We start from the raw sequence: 20279 nt of genomic DNA on the forward strand, positions 1-20279 counted from the left end.
GCTAACTGCTTGGCCCTAGAATTACATAGACTAGCTGCTGCTTTTTCCTGGTGAAAAACCTATAAAGTTAGGCACAACAATGTGTTACACGGAAACTGTATTAAGATTGATATATGACACTCCCACATCAACAATGGAATGTATGCATCCACAGGAGGCTGTCCCCAAAGAAAAGGGGACACTCCTCCTCCTCCTCCTCCTCCTCCTCCTCCTCTTCCTCCTCCTTCTTCTCTTCTTCCTCCTCCTCTTCCTCCTTCTCTGGTGAAAACCAAAGATTAGGAAGCCATGGATCTGAAAATCCTAATCAACAACCCCCATGGGATTTTTCTGAACTGGATTGCCTTCAAACGAGCTGCGTGTATTTGGCGTGAAGCAATACTTGGACAGGTGCAAGGAAACAGATGAGACAAAGTGTACCGACAATCTAAGAATAGGTTGGAAAATTGGTCAAACTCCACATGAGGACATCTGGATGAACAATGCACACGTGAAAATTAACCAGCATCATTAGTCTCCAATACGATGCAAAATAAAATCACCAAGAACGCAATTAGTATGAGAAAGACAATGAAAAAGACAGGCAACACCAAGCGCTGGCCAAGACGGACAGCAATTGGACCACTCACCCTGCCTCCGGCTCCGGGGTTACTATTTGCCAGTGTCATGTAGAGCTGAACGTGGGCCATAAAGGCAAAGAATTCACTCAGCATAAGGGAGTGTTTGTTTTTACCAGGAGGCATGCACAAGCAAGTTCTCAGCGGTATAATTTATGACTCACTAGGCATATTAAGGTCTGTGAGTCATACGTTGTGATATATTCATATAATGGAATGATAGATAGAATGAGAAAAACAACTATAAATGACAGCATGGATGACATTCCTAAAGATAATATTGGGGAAAAGGCATCAAACATACTTCATTGAGATCTTTATAAAACATCATATTATATCGATGATGATGATGATGGTGATGATGATAATGATGACGACAGTAAAGGAGAAGAAGAAAGACAGACAAACAGATAGACAGTATTGCGGGGTGGGGGGGACTCGATCCAGGGCTAGAGAGGTGGCTCAGCTGTTAAGAACCTGAGCTGCTCTTACAGGGCATCCAAGTCTGAATCCCTGCACCCACGCCGGATCTCTCATAACTGTGTGTTATGAGCACCAAAGGGATCCAATCTCTCTGCTTCCCTCAGGCACTGGCACCAAAGTAAACATACTCAGACAGAGATATGCATATCCACATAATAAAATTTAAAAAACTTTAAACCGTAGAGACCAAATTTTCTGATTTCTCTTTTTTAATTTTAATCGATAGGGTTAGGACATAGTAGGAACAGGACACAGCAGGGAAGTGGAGAAGAATGAGACAAGGCAGTGGTACTTATGGGGGTATTGTTCATGCTTAGTGTCTCCATGTGGGAGCTGGACACATGAATATTGATCTGTTTGTCATGGTTCCTATATCATAATTTCAAATGTGTACACTGTTTGAAATTACGCCTCATTGCAATTTACTTTAAAAGGAAACCACTTAAATATACAGTAGATATATTAAATATACAGTATGGATATTAGATATACAGTAGATAAGTGATGGTTTACCCCCTCAAGATAGCATAGTCTAACACTCAGAACATGTGGAAGTGTTAGCCATACATAATGAAAGAAACTTGGAATGTGTTACTAAGTTGAATGTCAATTGTCAGCAAAGTCATTAAGTTCAGTGGGCTATGCCAAAGAACTGGAAAAATTCCCATTAATGGCTACAGTTAGGATCTCATAAGACCCCTAGAGTATGTGTCAAAGGCATTGTTACCCTCCTAGGGATCTAGAACGAAATGAACTAGTTAACAGGCAGGGAGGGCATGTCTGGAATGATGGTCCTTTGTATATTACATAAGTCTGATTTAGCCAGGATATCATCCCAGGCAGAGGTGTCTAAATTACTATATTGCTCATTTTCATGTATATATTATCCTGAAAAATTGTGACTTTCCTTCTAAACTATAAATGTAGAAACTTGGAATGCAAGGACAGAAGGTGGAATAAAAATGTTAAGGAGATGGCACTGAGATCTGAAGTCTCAAAACTTTTACTGCTCTTTATATGGTTTTAAAAACATGGACGTGTACAGAAATGTATTTCAACAATGCATCGTTAAACTTTGCTTACTTCGTTTCATGCAGAGTTCGTCTCCTAACTCGAAGTGGTGCCCTCTCTGAGTCTGGAGGGACATGAGAACTCTCTTGTTCCTCAGTGTTTAAACCTTGTTCTGGATCACTGATGACAGCCCTAGGCAGGAAGACACAAAATCTAGTGTCTAGCATGACAAAATGTGTGCTCACTTATTTTCAAGCAGTTGGAAAATGTCAGCTACCAGATGGCCATTTGTCCTGTTGTCATAAAAACACAAAAGTATAAACAGAAATACATGCAAATTCTTAAGGCCTAAGCTCAGAGCTTATATCATTTCTTTTGTTCATATATGACTTGTCTAAGTAATCTGTGACATCTTACCTGCTGTGGTGGTTTGAAATATGGCCTCCATAGGGATGTAGGGGTGGACATTGAGGTTTCCTATGCTCAAGCTACTCCCAGTGTGACAGTCTACTTCCTGCTGCCTGCACATCAACATGTAGCAGCTCCTTCTCCAGCACCATGTATGCCTGCATGCCACTATACTCACCACCAAGATGATAATGGACTGTCTTAGTTAGGGTTTTTACTGCTGTGAAGAGACACCATGACTATGCAACTCTTATAAATGAAGACATTTAATTGGGGTGGCAGCATACAGTTCAGCAGTTCAGTCAGTCCATTATGGCAGGGAGCTTTGCGGCATGCAGGCAGACATGGTGCTGGAGAAGTAGCTGAGAGTCCTACATTGTGCAGACACTAGGCAGTATCCTGAGTATAGGAAATCTCAAGCCCCACTCCCACAGCTGACACACTTCCTCCAACAAGGCCATACCTACTCCAACAAAGCCACACCTCCTAATAACGCCATTCCCTATGAGATTTTTGAAAGGCAATGACATTCAAACTACCACATGGACTGAACCTCTGAAACTGTAACTTGCCACCTCAATTAAATGTTTCCCTTTCTAAGAGCTGCTGTGTTCATGGAGTCTCTTTACAGCAATAGAAACCCTAAATAGGATACCAACCAAGTCTAGCCTGAAGACACATGGGAAAAAAGTACTTTTAGCTACTAAATTTTGACATTTTATATAATCAAGAAATTATTGAATTTCCTGAGATTGAGCTAGGTGATTGATTAATGATTTCATCTGGCCTGTCTTCCAACTGTTTCACTCTAGTGAGTGAGTTGAGAATAAATAAATAAGATGTTAATAAAGAACCAATGAAAGCCAGTAGGAACTGAAACAAATTATCCAAGAGCTAGGAAGTGGCAACAAGAAAAAGGGTGGCAATATAAGAAATGAACTTAATTTGCTCGAACTGAGTCTTTGTCAAGTTGATATTGGAGTTGAGAAAAAGAAATGGGTCACAAACATCACTAAAACTTGGGGACTGATGACTAAATAATTTCAAGAATGGAATTGCCATGGAGGAAAATTAAAAGAGCTGGTCATGTAAGAAAATTTAGATTAGAAAAAAAGGGAAATCACAATCTTGCAGATTAATGATGCACTGGAATATAGAAGAAGTTTGAAGTCAGGAGGTAAATGTGTTGGAGATGGAATTCGTTGACCATATCTAGTGACTGTGGATGAACAAGAACTGAGAATAAGTGGCTGCAACAAGAACAGCCACGTGAGGTGAGCGCAAAGCAGGCAAACAGAAGAACATTGCTTCAAAAAGATTAACGTTCTCAATGGGGACAAACACTGATGATAGGCCAAGACACTGAGAACTAAGAAGTCCTTTAACCAACGGCATGACATCACCACTTCTCTTATGAAAAGAAAGAGATGTCTTGCAGACAGTGACTTGGTAAAACTTGTCAGCACGTCAGACAACATATGGAAGGCCCTGGGTTCAAACTCCAGCACCAAATGCAGAAAAGAAAAAGAAAGAAAAGGAATAAGCTAAAGAAATGTGGATAGCCCCCAAATGAAGCATATTTTTGTCACACTTTAATTTATTTTATGTATATTTCACACTGCTTTCTGAGGGATTTACAAGTTATTGACAATCACAGCCCAGTTCTCAACTCTACACCAGTCATCTCAGTTATCACAGTGACTCTGTGGGATATTCATTTCTAATGAATATAAAGATAAGATGTTCATCACCATTTGGAAACCATAGCAACTGGCTCAAGGGTGAGTCCTAGTTTCAGCAAGATGCCTTCCTAATCTCCTTAAATGATATCACAACTTTGAAAGGCACGTTTTCTACGGGTGCTATGACAACAAACCAATGTCATGTGACAATCAATATAGATCAGAGGGTAACTCTAAATGATTCTACGGTGCCAAAAAGGAGCATACAAAAATCTAAGACTGAAATTTAAAAATGCCATCTTCTAATTTATAATGTAATTCAAATATTCATTAGCTGGAAGGAAATAATTAAGTAGTTTAAATAAAAATACTTAATAAAATCAATAAGTAGAATTTTTTTTTTCGAGACAGGGTTTCTCTGTAGTTTTTGGTGCCTGTCCTGGAACTAGCTCTTGTAGACCAGGCTGGCCTCGAACTCACAGAGATCCGCCTGCCTCTGCCTCCCGAGTGCTGGGATTAAAGGCGTGCGCCACCACCGCCCGGCAATAAGTAGAATTTTTAACTGTGTGTGTGTGCGCACACACACACATGTGCATCTGGGCCTGCATGCCTGTAATTACATGATCATGTGAGCACATGGGTGCAGGCGTGTACCCATGTGAGTGTGCTCCAAAGACCAAACTCTGGTGTTATTCCTCAGGATCCACCCTTCCAGTTTGGGGGAGATGGGTTGGTTTTGTTTGTTTGTTTGTTTTTTACTTTTGAGACAGGGTTTCTTTGTACAACCCTGACTAACCTAGAACTCACTCTGTAGACAAGGTTAGCCTCGAAATCACAGAGCTTCACCTGCCTCTGCCTCCCAGGTGCTGGGATTAAAGGCGTGCGCCACCACTACCCAGAACACTTCTTGTTTTTTGAGACAGAGTCTCTCACTGGCCTGGAGCTCACCAAGTAAGCTAGGCTGGCTAACAAGCAAGGCCCAAGGACCTACCTGTCTCCTTCCCCGCATGGAAACTACAGCCCACATGCTCCCACGCCTGGATTTTTCACATTGGTTCTGAGGATTTAAAGTAGGTCCTCTCGCTTATATGGCAAGCCCTTCACAGGCTGAACTGTCTCCCGAGACTGAATGTTAAGTATTTCTACTCATCTCAGAGTGTTTTTAATTTTTTTTTAAGTCACTAAAATGACAAGACTGCTGTGAACAGAAAGTTTGGGAACTGCTATCAGCTAGACATTGGTTGACAAGAATATGGGTGCTTTGTATGAAAAAGATATTTTGTAGTCAGTTTCTGAATACAGATTTGTTATGAGTAGCTAGTCTCACCTGGATAAGTGGTCTATCATCATTTGCTCCGTAACCATTTGCTTCTTCTTCTCGGCTGCCACGGTTTCCTGAGAAGATAAAATAAAAAACAACTTCATTACCCACAAAGCAGAACAGTTAACACACATTATAAAATATGAATGTTTTTTTCTGATTTTTTCCCATAAGTATAGATGTTAAATTCCAATTAGTAAACCTTTTTTTAAAAAAATGGTTTTTCAAGACAGGCTTTCTCTGGTTTCAATGTGTAACAGTCCTAGCTGTCCAGGGACTCATTTTGTAGACCAGGCTGGCCTCTAACTGACAGAGATCCACCTGCCTTTGGCCCCCAAAGTGCTAGGATTAAAGGCATATGCCACTACTACTCAGCTTGTTTTTTAAGACTTTTTTATATATTTTATGCATATGAATGTTCTATCTGTATGTACACCTACGTGCCAGAAGAGGGCACTGGATCCCAACATAGATGGTTATAAGCCACCATAAGGTAGCTGAGAACTGAACTCAGGACCTCTGGAGAAGCAGCCAGTGCTCTTAACCTCTGAGCCATCTCCTCTCCAGCCCCATTAAATCTTAAACTAACATTCGCTAAAATGAACGCACTAAAATTTCAGTACACATCATGATCTAGTTCCAACGAGTTGCCTTGCATTTCTCAGTGAGAACATCCTGGAAACCCCATCTCAACTTGCTGTAGGGAGATCCTCAACATGAACACTCACATACAGAGAGAGACAGAGACAGAGAGAGAGAGAGAGACAGAGAGAGAGAGAGACAGAGAGAGAGAGAGACAGAGAGAGAGAGAGACAGAGAGAGACAGAGAGAGAGAGAGACAGAGAGAGAGAGAGACAGAGAGAGAGAGAGACAGAGAGAGAGAGAGAGAGAAACAAGAACTTCATCGAAACAAGTCACAGCAGAGAACACAAACAATGGAAACCATTCAGTTTTCATCACAAAACTAAAGGCAGCTGGCAGCTGATGAGGTGGCTCAGCAGGCAACGGCACCTGCTGTCAAGCCTTGTTCAATCTGAGTTCAATCCCCAGAACCCACACGATGAAAGGAGAGAACCCATCTCTGTAAGTTGTCCCCGACGCCCAGATGCTCACAAGGGCATATGCATGCCCGCAAACGCACACACTCAAACATGCTAATTGATTAATGGAAAGAAAACTCGTATCATAGAAAGAATACAATCGATTGTCCCACCCCCCCATACCCACATACATATATGGACAACACGAATCAAACTTAGTGGGTTCTCTCTCTCTCTCTCTCCCTCTCTCTCTCTCTCTCTCTCTCACACACAGACACACACACACACACACACACACACACACACACTCACACATATAACACATTAAAAGTTGGGAAAGGGATGTATAGTGGGAGATAAGGAGAGAAGTTGGGGGGATCAATAGGGGCAAATATGATCACATTTCATTGTCTGTGCATGAACTTCCCGAAGAAAAATTCATTTAAAAATTATAAAAATTGTCTTCTTGTTATTTTTTTCACTTTCTAATTCACCTGAAAATATGTTTTGCTACATTTTAGGACATATCCAACTGGGAGATTTGTTCAGTTCCAGTTAGCTTATGAAGCAACTGCAAACACTAAAGTGTTTCTTTTGAGAGACAGATAAAAGAGTCTCAATTTAAGGAGTCAAATTGAAGAATGTTGTGATCTCAGAATGCAATTTCTGCATCTCTACTGCTCACGCCGATAAATAAAAAGAAAAATGATGGCCCTGTTTTAAAGAGAGGCTTTGCAACCTTAGTTTTATTTGAAGCAGACATAAAATTGCAAATAAGAATGAAAACAGATAAAAAAGAGTGTTACTGGGAGGAAGTAAACCTCCGGCCTACTTGATGACGCCATTGTTAAAGAAATGAAATCCATTCATAGCCATTCAGATGGTTTGGGGTCGTGGCAAGTGCAGTCTCCGCAGGACTTAGGTACTGGAGAGACCTCTTTCAAGCACAGCTTCGGAGATAACAGAGTAGGACTCATGGGGACAGAATTTGGCTTCGTGAGTAGCTTTTGTTATTTTTAGATGATAACCTTGGTAATGCTCCCTATCCCTCTAAACGTAAATGGGCACAGAGAATTGCCTGTGTGGTTCTACATACAGCAAGAACTGTAACAGATTCACATCCACCAACAAAACCAGTCTCCCTATCCCCACTATGAAATACATTGCATACAGATTGTGGATGACAGCAACCAAATGACTACACTTGATTATGTATCCCCTTAAATCTTGTTTCTCAACCTGTGGGTCACGACCATATTGGGGGGGGGGGTGATCGCATATCAGAATGCTGAATATCAGATATTTACATTATGATTTATAACCAATAGAAAAACTACAGTTATAAAATAGTAATAGAAATAAATTTATAGTTGGGGTCACCACAGCATGAGGAACTGTATTAAAGGGTCACAGCATTAGGAAGATTGAGAACCTTTGCCTTAAATCATCAGACTTGTGTAGCTGGGTAAAGCCTATTGCTTTGTTATTATTTAGACCATACAAACCACAACTTTCCACATTGTGAGTTGCCATGCTGGTATTTTGTCTGCCTTTATGGGATGTCTAAGATGTTAATCTCCTGGCAGTTGGGGAGGACCCAAGGACCTCACTTGTCAGCAACTTTTTCCAGTACTGCTGAACCCCAGAGAAATGTGATAATTGCCGATTTATAGCAGGCCTGTCCTAAGTCATATTCACCAGCCTAACTCATTTTGAAATAAATAAATAAATTTAGGTTTAATATTAATAGCCTGAAATGTATGTGTGTGTGTGTGTGTGTGTGTGTCTGTATGTATGCACATATGCATGTTCACAGGAACATCTGTGTGCAGGTAAGATGGTAAACTGGGGTATTATTCTTCAAATTCCATCTACGTGTTTTGGGTTTTGTTTTATTTATTTATTTATTGAGTCTCTTACTGGCCGGGAGCCCCCCAACTAAGTTAAACTAGTGGTTCTTAACCTTCCTAATGCTGTGACCCTTTAATCCAGTTCCTCACAATGTGGTGACCCCCCAACCATAAAATTATTTTCATTGCTACTTCATAACTGTAATTTTGGCACTGTTATGAATCACAATGTAAATGTTGAAGACAGAGGTTTGCCAAGGGGGTGCACTGGGCTACACAGCCGGGCGACTGTGCCCCAGGATCAATGCAGCCCTACTGCTAGCACTAAGATAACAAGTGCCTGGAACCGCACCCAGCTTTGGCTATGTGGGTTCTGAGTTGAACTTAAGGCCTTGTGATTTCAAAGCAGGTACTTTCCTGACTAAGCCATTTTTTTTGGCCACAAAGACCAACTTGACTCCTAGACTTTTCCATAGCAGGCCTAAATTTGTATAATATCAGTAGCTAATAAACTTTATATATATGTGAAAACACATATATTTTTGTATATGTATTATGTTATATATTTATATATACCTATATTATATAGAATTTTGTGTATACATACATACATATATACATATATTTGTGTATATGTATTATGTATATTTGCATGTATACATGTATACATATATTATATACATGTGTATATATGGATATATATATACACACAGAAAAGGTTTGAGGAAGAAAGGCAAAGGGAGAAATGTAGTTAAAACATAATCTTAAACCAAAATATTAGGCTTTATTTTGCGGCAAGAAAGTGGTGCCAAATTCAAAGCATACTACCATAGTGGCCAACTAATATTTTGAGCAGAATAAACTAAATTTTCACAAATTCAATGATTCAAAAATTTTTTCCTCAGAAAACATACCTAACACAAGTAAATTGTTTATAAAAACTAAGGGCTAAATTTAGATATTAATGTGTATTCCTCCTAGTCCAAATTAACTGCTATAACTCTTTATTCAATTACAACCATAAAATCTTGGGAGGATAAATACCTTAATGACTTATCAAATAAAGGAAACTGCTGGTGGCTTACAGCATCTGATTTCCTTGTGCTGCTCCTTATATGGTGAGGGCTATCCGCATAACCTTGCTGCAGGAGGGCTTTTCTATCCAGAGTCAGAAGGTCATCCAAGCAGGCTTCTTCCCCCTGATCGCACTACACAAGGAAGGCAAAAAACACAAACCATCGGGCACGTATTCCCGAAAAGGCTGTTGGAGAATTCAGAGTACCAGCCAGTCTTGTGATGCAGGCTTCCATGTGTTCAGCTAGATGACCTCTCTGAGCCTTCTTTTTGTCATAAACTGGGAATAACTGTCTATACTGTATCAAAAAATGACAAATGCTTATATATACCTGATATACAGTAGACATTAAGTAAAAGACAGAAATGATCATAACCAACAAAGCAGCTAGTCAAGAACCTGCCAGGCTTTAAGAGTTTCTCCTCTGGGATTTCTTCTTACTGTCCATGTTCTTTGGAAGGTCACATATTTAAAAGTATAGGAACAAAGTTTTCTGTACAAAAGATACTGACAGCAGGACTTTGGGTTTGTCTTGAAAATTGACTTAGTGGATACACATAAAATACTTTAAATAGCCCTGACTTATTAAAATAAACGTTCAGCGTTAAACTTTCTAAATTGACAGCGGAAAAGATCTTTCTAAGACACGGGCATTGCTCGCTTTAAGTTTCATGCACACTTTACAAGTTTCCCACGTTACCTTCTCGTTCATCTTGCTTCCACAGACACACACACACACACACAGCATTGCTCGCTTTAAGTTTCATGCACACTTTACAAGTTTCCCACGTTACCTTCTCGTTCATCTTGCTTCCTGCCACGTCTTGCCGGCTGGTAGCTCTCGCCTTTTCTGCGGTTCTCCGAATGTGCTGCTTGTAGCCCTCCTTCATTTCAGCCGCATATTGCTCATATTTCTGCTTGTACTTGCCTGTGGGTGCTGGCAAATCCTCTGGGATGATGTCCTGTTCCTAGAGGCAACCCACAAAGCATGCTGTGCACCAGAAAGCTGGGTCTCTCCTAATATTTTTATTGGTTCTTTGGGAATCTCACTTCATAAACCGACCAAACTCACTTCCCAGTGATCCCAGATCCTCCCCACAACCCTTGTGACACACCCTCCTCCAACCCTGAAAGAGAGAGAGAGAGAGAGAGAGAGAGAGAGAGAGAGAGAGAGAGAGAGAGAGAGAGAACCAAGTTCAGTTTGTGCTATTCATACTGGAGCACGGTCAAACTCCCAGCGACCAGCCCCTTGACTCCTTCCAAGCTTGCACCCACGCGGGAAGCCATCAGTCGTGGTGACCTACACTTCAGCATCCTTCTCACGGAACTCTCTTTGATGGCCAGAAAATGGTATTTTGGCTTTTTGTTTCTTTGGGGTTTTTTGTTTCTTTGGTTGGTTGGTTAGTTGTTTGTTTGTTTGTTTGTTTGTTTTCCAGACAGGCTTTCTCTGTACAGACCTGACTGTTCTGGAATTTATGCTATAGATGAGGCTGGCCTCAAACTCACAGAGATCCACCTGCCTCTGTCTCCCAAGTGCTGGGATTAAAGGTGTGCACCAGCACCACAGTCTAGAAAAGTTTTTTTTTTATAAGTAGTATTTTTCTTGTTGACATTGCCAGGCTTACCATTTACTTTAGCTCTTAGCTCTAAAGAAAACTACTGTAGTCTGTGTTCCAAACAGGAGGGACAATAAAATATCCAGCTGACAGAGCACAGACCACAGGGGACCTGACCAGAATGGGCTCTTGACCTCGGGAATCCTTTACTCTCTGCTCGGCTGAAGGTCTGCTCCAAAAGTGACTTGAAAGAATTAACATCAAGGTATTTTCCTTAGATGTTTTATGTAGGTCTTTGATTTTTTTGATCAAAACAGTCCTAGGAATTAGAGATTAACAACACTAATTAAAAGCACCGGCTGCCATTTCCAAAGTATCACCATATTTTATTCCTAGTATTTTGTGGCTGCTTGTCAAATTTTCATGGTAGCAAAAGATAATAGAGTCAGTGGGCATTTGTTCTGACTTAGATAGGCACAGATACTGATATATTATATGTGTGTGTATACATATATATGTGTGTATTGGGAATATATGTGAATGTCCAACTCTTGGAGAGTTTTGAGATGGTACAAATATAACACAAAAGATGACAAAGGCCAAATTTAGAGCAATGGCCACTGTAACATACAGACTAAATGCATACTGACCACTTCCTTCAGATGATACTGTGTATATGGTCTTTGACATGGCGTAATCCAAGCCAGAGTTGAAGGTGGCTTGAGATGAGCGTGCATTGTACCACATGGTGCTTCTGAAAAATTATCCTAAAAAAATAAAATGGAATGATAGTACATGCTCATAGGTGCTACTATTGTCAAATATTTATTATATTAAAAAAGTTAAAATTACCTCCTCATCAGAGTCAACAAGGCTTCCCAAATCAAGTGGCGGGACCCTAAAAGAAATAATCTATGCAGCTCATAAAATTTTAAGTGAGTCTGTAATGACAGAAAAATCATTTTCAAATACATTATCTATATACAAAGTCACAATTAAGCTAATGGTGTATTGTCTACCCCTGCATAGCAGGAAGGGTTGTAGATTTTGATAAATGTTTAGTAACTTTTCAAATTGATTATGAAATTGTCATTATTTATAAAATAGTAAATGAAATATAATAATAAAAGTATACAACTGTATAATTAAATAAATTATATTTGGAACAAGGGTGGTGCTAAGGAGGGTGCCTCAATGACCAAGGCATTTTCCAGGCAGGAGAGTGGTTCAGATGCCCTGAACCCACATAATATCTAGGCAGGTGTGGCAGCTGCTTGTCATCAGCACTCGGGAGGATGAGAAGGGCTTCCCAAAGTATAAAACACACGTGCACACCACAAACATATACAGACACATAAGAAAGGAACAAAGGCAATAAGTATTCAAAGTCCACTGTCCTAATGGTTTTCCTGCTCTGCTATTGTAATGCCCTAGGGTATCTTGTGTGCTGTTGAGGTGAGCATGGAACAGGTTAGTAAGATCTATATCTGTGTCATGGTACAACTACACACGTCCCTTTCCAAATCTGCTCACTTTAAGTCAGCCAGCACTGGATTGTTTGCATGGAAATTAGCAAATACTAGGAATCAAGATTTGACTTACTATTTTGTTGACTTCTGAGACTTAAAAAGTGGAGGCAGAAAATATTAATAATTCAAATAAAATGTAATACACCACATATGTAGCTGTCTAGTGCTGGGTTACTGTCTTAATTAGGGTTTCTGTTGCTGTGACGAAACATTGTGACCAAAAGGCAAGTTGGGGAGGAAAGGGTTTTTTGGTTTAAAGTTCAGCGTTGCTGTTCATCACTGACAGAAGTCAGGACAGGAACTCAAACAGGACAGGCTCCTGGAAGCAGAAGCTGAAGCCCAGGCCATGGAGGGATGCTGCTTACTGGTTTGCTTCCCATGGCTTGCTCAACCCACGTTCTTAAAGAAGCCATGATGGGCATCCCAGGGATGGCACCATCCACCATAGGCTGGCCCTCCCCCTCTGATCACTAATTGAAAAAGTGTCTTACAGCTGAATCTCATGGAGGAATTTTCTCAACTGAGGCTTTTTCATCTCAGATAACTCTAGCTTGTGATAAATTGACACACAAAACCAGCCAGTACAGTGGCACAAGAGAATGTTCAGCAATATTATTTTAAGCATTCAAAATTGGTCTCACCAAGCAACCACTCATAATATTTTATAGCAAATAAAAATATCACCCAACATTCACACTGGAATTGGCTCATCACTACAGCCATAGGCTGATTATAGATATCCAGAGAAAAACAAACAAAACATTCTGTGGGTACAAATTGCCTAAATGGATTTTATAATAGTTTACATATTTTATGAGCTGTGAAAATTTCTTGCTATATATAATTTATGTAACAAAAGCTTTGACCAACAACATGCGTTTCATTTTTATAACGAGCAAATGAAAATGTATAGTAAATATTTAATAATTTTTCACATCCACTATAATCTGTAGATTAGCACACAACTGGAAGACCACTCTCTCTGACATGCCCCTTACTATTATCTATATTGTGTATTCAGTACATAAGCATAGCTTTTTTGTAACTTAAGTTTTATATCCAGCTGAAGATAAAGTTATCTACCATGTAGAAACAGATGAAATTATTGACCTTGCTTATTTTTAGTCTACAAAAAGTATTACTATGGTGTAATTCAACCTACCAAGTTACATGTCATGTAATCTAAACTACATGAAAAATAATTTTACTTTTCAAATGTATGAAACTATAATATATATGACATATTCTAAAAAAGAAAACTTTACTAATATCAATTACATTCTCAAATTCGTCAACATGACAATTTAAAATACAGGTATAGTTACTATTAGGTAACTTTTACTATGCCAATCACAAAAAGAAGAATGTCATACATTTCTTTAGAGTAAGTATACTTATTCTGATTTCTACATGTATCAAAATGCCCTATAGAATTCCTAAATTTCATAGTTTTGTGATGTTATGTGTCATTTTAAATTAAGCTTGAATCTTAAAATGACAAAATGATTTTTAAGAAGGAATTTCTTTTTTTAGGAAATTGTGAGAACAGCATTAAATAAGAACAACAGAATATTGTCCATATCCCTACTATCCCATTGAAAGAGGCTGTTTTTTTAAAAAAAAAATCTGAAATGATAATATTCAGGCTTTCTCTATGCAGACTTTTCTGCAGTTCACAATAAAATATATGCATATGTAGTTTTTAACTACTCAAAGTATGATAAGTATGTGCCGGTTCAGCAATGGAAATGTAAAAAAATGTAGCTCACACAGGTAGGCAGGGATTCTGGATTGCCCATGATCTGGAAGTCCATCCTTGCTTTAATAAGAGAGAGAGAGAGAGAATCAGTGTGCATTATACATTAAAAGATAAGCCATGACTGGATGCAATAGAGACAATTACATTTTCCCCCCTGTAAATGCCATAGAAAATGTGCCTCCCGCGACTCTCATCATTGTAATGAAGACGAGAAGGAAATGATGGCTAAGACAATGACCACCTGCCCAGCACTGTCAGCTTGGGAAGATGGGTCCTCAAACAATGATAAGACTAAAACAGGCAGGAAGACTGTGACAGCCAGAAAACTGGGATGGCTCCTGTTAGGTGTATACATGACAGGGAAGCTGTACCCATGAGACCTCAACGATGTGGTTGTTTAAACAAGACCTGAAAGACAACATCACCAGCTGTCAGGACGTTGAGGATGGAGGAGAGCTTTCCTGGCCCCACCCCTACATAAAGAGCTACAGGCAATTAATGGCTGGTTGAGAGAGAGAGATCCCTCTCCTCCAGGGAAAAGCCCCGGATGAGTTAACCAATCCCAAGTAGTCAGTCCTAAGGACATAGACATATGAACAACTCTAAAGGGACTCAGCGGGTTATATTTGTAAATTATATACATACATATTACAATAAAGAGTAAGAGGCCATGTAGGAGGAAGTTTGGAGAGCATGGAAGGAATTGAGGGAGTAGAAACCAATATAATTATAGTACTCATAAATGAAATTATCAATAAACAAATAAAAATACCAGAGAGAGAAATTGCATTTAGTTGCTCCATGAAACAGCAGTGTCTTGAGAGTTAAGAAGGATATCTGGATGCCCTTCCTACACTACTAACATAAAAGCATAAGATTTTCTCTTCAAATACTTTCATTTGGATGTAAATACAAAAATAGCAAGTTGGTGACGGCTACATGAGCCACAGCTCTGTGGCTTGACTCTATCCATCACCAGTGTCATTAATGTCACTAATGTCTTCGCCTTTTTGCCTTTCAGAGCCCTGAACACAGAGAGTGGAGGTGTCAATCTCATTCACTAGGTTTTTAGCCTACAGTTTACCATCTTCTCTGCTTTAGGGAGTCATGGTTTTCCTTTAAATATCTTTCCTAGTTGAATTCATTACTGTTGAAATATCAATCCCATCTGTAAGATAAGAGGTTCCTTGAGCTAAGTCTTCATTTCATTGATTGTTGGACCTTTGGTACCCAGTACTATGCTAAGTGGGTTATGAGCACAAAATAAATAAGACTCAGCCTGGCGGTGGTGGGGCATGCCTTTAATCCCAGCACTCGGGAGGCAGAGGCAGGTGGATCTCTGTGAGTTCGAGGCCAGCCTGGTCTACAAGAGCTAGTTCCAGGACAGGAACCAAAAAGCTATGGAAAAACTCTGTCTCGAACATCAAAATAATAATAATAATAATAAAATAAATAAATAAGACTCAAGGGATTCAGTCATTGAAATTCCATTTTAAGTAGTGTACAAGGTAAAGTTTAGTTTATGATATTTTAAATCTTTTGTACATGTTACACTATATCTTTTGTGAATACTAATACTTTTAGTGCATTTAATCCATAAAATGATTATAGGATGTGTGATTAAGTATGCAGTTTAAAATGATGTACCAATTAACCATAAATCCACTAGCATGTAATAGTGGCAACACTGAAAAGAAAATGATACTTTCTTCTTCCTTTATATTTTCTCCTTTCTCTTATATTTTCTGCTAATATGTGGGGATTTTTTTAAATAACAATGATAAAGCAATAATCTTAAAATTAAAAAACTTAAAGCTAAATCAATCTATTTTAAAACAATGATTATCTTCAAATTTGGTGGCCCCAGGCTTCCTAATCTAGGGAACACTGAGCCTAAATATTTGTGAGGGAAAACAGGAGGGAAAGATGGTGGAAGCAATTGAAGGGATCGTTCTATAAGAGGAAAATCCTATGGCTTACTTACTTGTAGTGAATTCTTTCGTTGAGAAAATAGGCGAGGTTGGTTCCTAGATGCAGCCACTCCTTTGACCTCTAAGTCCATTCAAATGTATGTGTTTCTCAGGCAATGTGCTGCTCTTTTGAAGAGATAAAATAAATGCAAAATGGTCACTCTTACTCGAATTTTAAATAATCCATACACAGTACATGTCCATACAGAGAAGTCATTGTATTTAATTGCCATGGCTAATAATGAATCATTTTTGATTTTATAAACTGAAATCAGGTTTTGGTGATGCAAATACATGGTGCTTCATGGAAGCCTGCATGACATGATGTATGCCCAAAGAAGTCCTCATCTTGGTAGAAGGAGGGAAGGTTCAGTAGACAGCAACTCTGATTATTATTTCACGCCCAGTGTAATCGAACCCCAATTCTTTTGTGCCCTATCTTTTGTGTTTTCCCCACTCCAGATCCTTCTCCTCTTTAAAAAAAATCACTCACGGTAAATTGCCATCCAGAAACAGCACAAATCATCAGATTTGAAAATAATCCTGAAGACACTTCAAATGGGTTTCTTTTCAGGAACCTTTCAAAAGAAGCAACTTTGGATGCTCTAATGCTCTAAGCCAAGCTCCTTTATTTGGTCATGACTACATTTGGAGGGCAGGTTTGTATCCCACTGGTTCTGGCACTTGTCTAACACCTCCAAGGCCATGGGTTCAATTCCAGAACAAATTACTGTATTCACCGTGATGGCTAGCAACTGAAAAGCTGTGGTGATTTTAATAAGAACTTCTCTCATAAGCTTGCATATTTGAATATTAGGTCCCCAGTTGGTAAACTGTTTAGGAAGAATTAGGAGGTGGACTTGGTGGAGGAGGTACGCCTCTAGGCTGGGCTTTGAAGTTCCAAAAGCCCCCATCAGGCTGAGCCTGATATAATCTCTCAGCTACTGCTCAAGGGTCATGTCTGCTTGCCTGCTGCCATGCTCCCTGCCACGATGGTCATAACTCACCCTCGGAAACTGCAAGCAAGTCCCAGTTAAATGCTTTCTTTTGTAAGTTGTCTCTGTCATGGTACCTCTTCACGGCAATAGATCAGTAACTCAAACACAAGCCAAAGTTAAGATGGAGACGCTGAGCAGCCAATATACGACTTTCTCTCTGACACATTGCCAGCCTCCCAGCTTCATACCTTAGCAACTCTGGTTGCCATTCCAAATAACCATATGATGTTTTAAACCACTAGCCTTGGTTTGCAGTTAATAACAAGGCAAATAAAAAACAGAGAATGTCCTGTTCCTACTGTCCCCTGTGCTTCTCCACTGAGTTTTTACTGTGGTATCGCAACCACAAAGGCTGGTAGTTACTGCCCTTCATATAACATAAATTCTTTAATGAATACTTGTTGAGTCAATAGATAAATTAATGCATCATAAATATCCATATACACTTGGAATACACCCATGTTAAATTCATTTCTCTATACCTAACTACACCCATCGCAATGCCAACATACAAGTCTTTCAGGAAACAATCCAGTAAGGTGTTTGCAGCACCAAATAGCGCCAAGTACTCTTCAGTAAAACTGAGTTGAAGCTTATAAAATCAATAACTCCAGTGGATGCCCACATTGTATCTCAAGACTTAGGAGGAAGCCAAGAAAATGAGCAAATTCAGTCAATTAGGCATGAGCTAACTCAGAATGGCCGGCGGAGACATGAGTCATTCACAAAAGTGATTCATCCCAATGCAAATAAGAGTGTTCAAAGGGAAATGTTGCCATAAGGGGCACACTGGAATCTGAAGGATTAGCACCTGCCTACTAGCCTCCGCCCCCCCCCCCCCAGTTAGAGAATCTAACAATTTGGACAGAGCTTCAAAAGCTAAAATAGCCCAAGCCTCTGATTTTTACACTGAGCAAGCTGAGACCCAGACAGGTGACCGTCACTTGGCTTAACCCCATCTGATCTAGTTCATAAACAAGAAAGAGAAAAAAGATTAATAAATACAGTTTAGTACTTAAATTCCATGAGGGACACAGACCCCACCTTGAATCCGTGGTGACAACCCACCCAAGATCTGAGATTGAACACAAAGTTGTTCCTAATTCAATTCAAATCTTACTTCACCATACCTGGGGTGTGCCAAAAGGAATCCACCTTCCACCTCCTCTAGGACTCAAGGAGGACACTGAACAAGCCAAGTTGATTTGACCTAACAAGGTTAGCTCTGTAAAGCCCAGACCCGAAAAAGAAGGGCTGGAAGGAGTATAAACCAGATTTCACCAAGAACTTCCTTCTGGGAGCTTTCAGTCGCCAGCCCAAGAGACAGTTCCCAGCAAACAGGGCCAGCGTCTCAAGTTGCTAGGCAACTGGCGCTGGTTCATTAAGCTTCCTCCCAGCCCTTTTCAACTTCCCAGTAATAAAAAAGACCTTCCTGGCAGCCTCTGGGTCTCATGCTGTGCCTCCCAGCCTTCCACCCCACCACTTCCACACCCTGCACTTTGGGGCGAACTCACCCCAAAGTCTAAAGGATTTCTGCTTTACCACACATCCTTCCAGTTCTGAGAACCCAGCTCTGCCCTAAACCCTGGACTGGAGTAAGAGCACAAGAGGGGACTCACTCAAGCAAGCACCTCCTGCATCAGGAGAGCGCCAAAACCCGGCAAGGATCACAACCCTTGGTGGATTATTCATTTCCACGGTTTGAACACGGTTTCACAGAGCAACTACCAGATGTCCAGAGTCCAGGTTAATATTTTAAGGAGAAAACAATATAAAAGCATCCTGTATCCTAGCCTATCACCAATTTTCTACCCAAATCTTAGCTATTTCTGCACCATGTCTGGCCCGCAGCTACCTGGCCATAAAGGAACAAGGTTAGCTGACATATTGATAAAATTCTACTCCGATAACAATTGGTGGTATCGTCACTAATGCGATGTCAGAACTGCAAACCTTGAGGCTTAAAATCGTTTTGTTTTGTTTGGCTTTTGCTCACTGCGGTAGCTTTTAAAAGCTAAGTTTCGTCCAAACATGGGTGTCAAAATATGCACATTAAAAACAGCTTCGGATTAAAAATTCAAATCTATTTTGAAGGCACAGAAACTCTACTCACTGGTGGCGATGCAGCCAGCCCGGCATGAATAAGGAGGGTATTTGATCCCCAACACTTGAAAAACCTAATGGGATGGTTAATCATAGCACTCGGGAATCGGGGCAGAAGGCTCCCAAGTCTAAGATCAGTCTCAGCTACATAGTGAGTTGAAGAACAACAGCATGGGCTACATGAGACAAAAGCAAAAGCAAACACAAAACTTAGAAGGATCCCTCTGTCTCGCTACCTTTCCCCACTGCTGGGGTTGTATTGCGCAGATTGTATGCAATCTGACTCCCTGGGCCATCTCCAGCACCTAGAAAATTTTCACTTGAAGCTCATGTGTTGCTTTCGATATTTATTTTCATAAGCACTCAGTCTTTCACGTATTGATCATACACCAGACACACACAATCTGCTAACGTGCGAAGATTAGAAAAGGTAAAGCTATAGGACCCTAAGGATCACTGCCTTGTATCACTGACCTAATCAGCGATGTTTATTAGGCCCTTTGTGCATGCAAAAGATGAATAAGATACAGTTTCTGTGGTCCAGAAGGTTAAACGCATACAACCTAATAGTAGCATGCTCGTTTCTTTATTCTGTCAACAAACTTTTACTGAAGGCTCAAAGGACCTGTTTTAGAGAAAATGAATGAAGAAAGTAAGGACACTGTTTATAGGAAAGGCACAGCCTGATAGGCAGGAGCTACAGTAATGGACGTAATTTCAATTAGCAATTGATTCCATGAAGAAATACGAACCCCTTTCTGTACAAACTGAAGAAAGATCAGGGGAGACTTAAGGAGCAAGGAGCATCCTTGTCAAGCTGATAGATGTCACTGAGCCAAAAAAAGGGATACACATAAATGGTACCAGTGTATCTTCCTAG

At 40.0% G+C, this 20279-nt stretch overlaps 1 protein-coding gene across 1 annotated transcript in view; it reads right to left on the reverse strand.

The window, feature by feature from the left end:
* Positions 1 to 18559, reverse strand: part of Caps2 (calcyphosine 2) — a 36795-nt gene extending 18236 nt beyond the window's left edge. Inside the window, exons 1-9 of the mRNA XM_005358064.3 lie at positions 18427 to 18559; positions 16313 to 16424; positions 14339 to 14388; positions 11893 to 11938; positions 11691 to 11807; positions 10279 to 10452; positions 9495 to 9617; positions 5526 to 5593; positions 2181 to 2300 (exon numbers count right to left, since the gene is read on the reverse strand). Coding sequence (XP_005358121.1) covers positions 2181 to 2300; positions 5526 to 5593; positions 9495 to 9617; positions 10279 to 10452; positions 11691 to 11807; positions 11893 to 11938; positions 14339 to 14388; positions 16313 to 16390 — 776 coding nt within the window. The 5' untranslated portion in view covers positions 16391 to 16424; positions 18427 to 18559. The remainder of the gene's footprint in view (positions 1 to 2180; positions 2301 to 5525; positions 5594 to 9494; positions 9618 to 10278; positions 10453 to 11690; positions 11808 to 11892; positions 11939 to 14338; positions 14389 to 16312; positions 16425 to 18426) is intronic.
* Between the last annotated feature and the right edge of the window lie 1720 nt (positions 18560 to 20279).

Source organism: Microtus ochrogaster, chromosome 24 (genome assembly GCF_000317375.1).
Source record: "Microtus ochrogaster isolate Prairie Vole_2 chromosome 24, MicOch1.0, whole genome shotgun sequence".
NCBI classification, from domain to species: Eukaryota; Metazoa; Chordata; class Mammalia; order Rodentia; family Cricetidae; genus Microtus; species Microtus ochrogaster.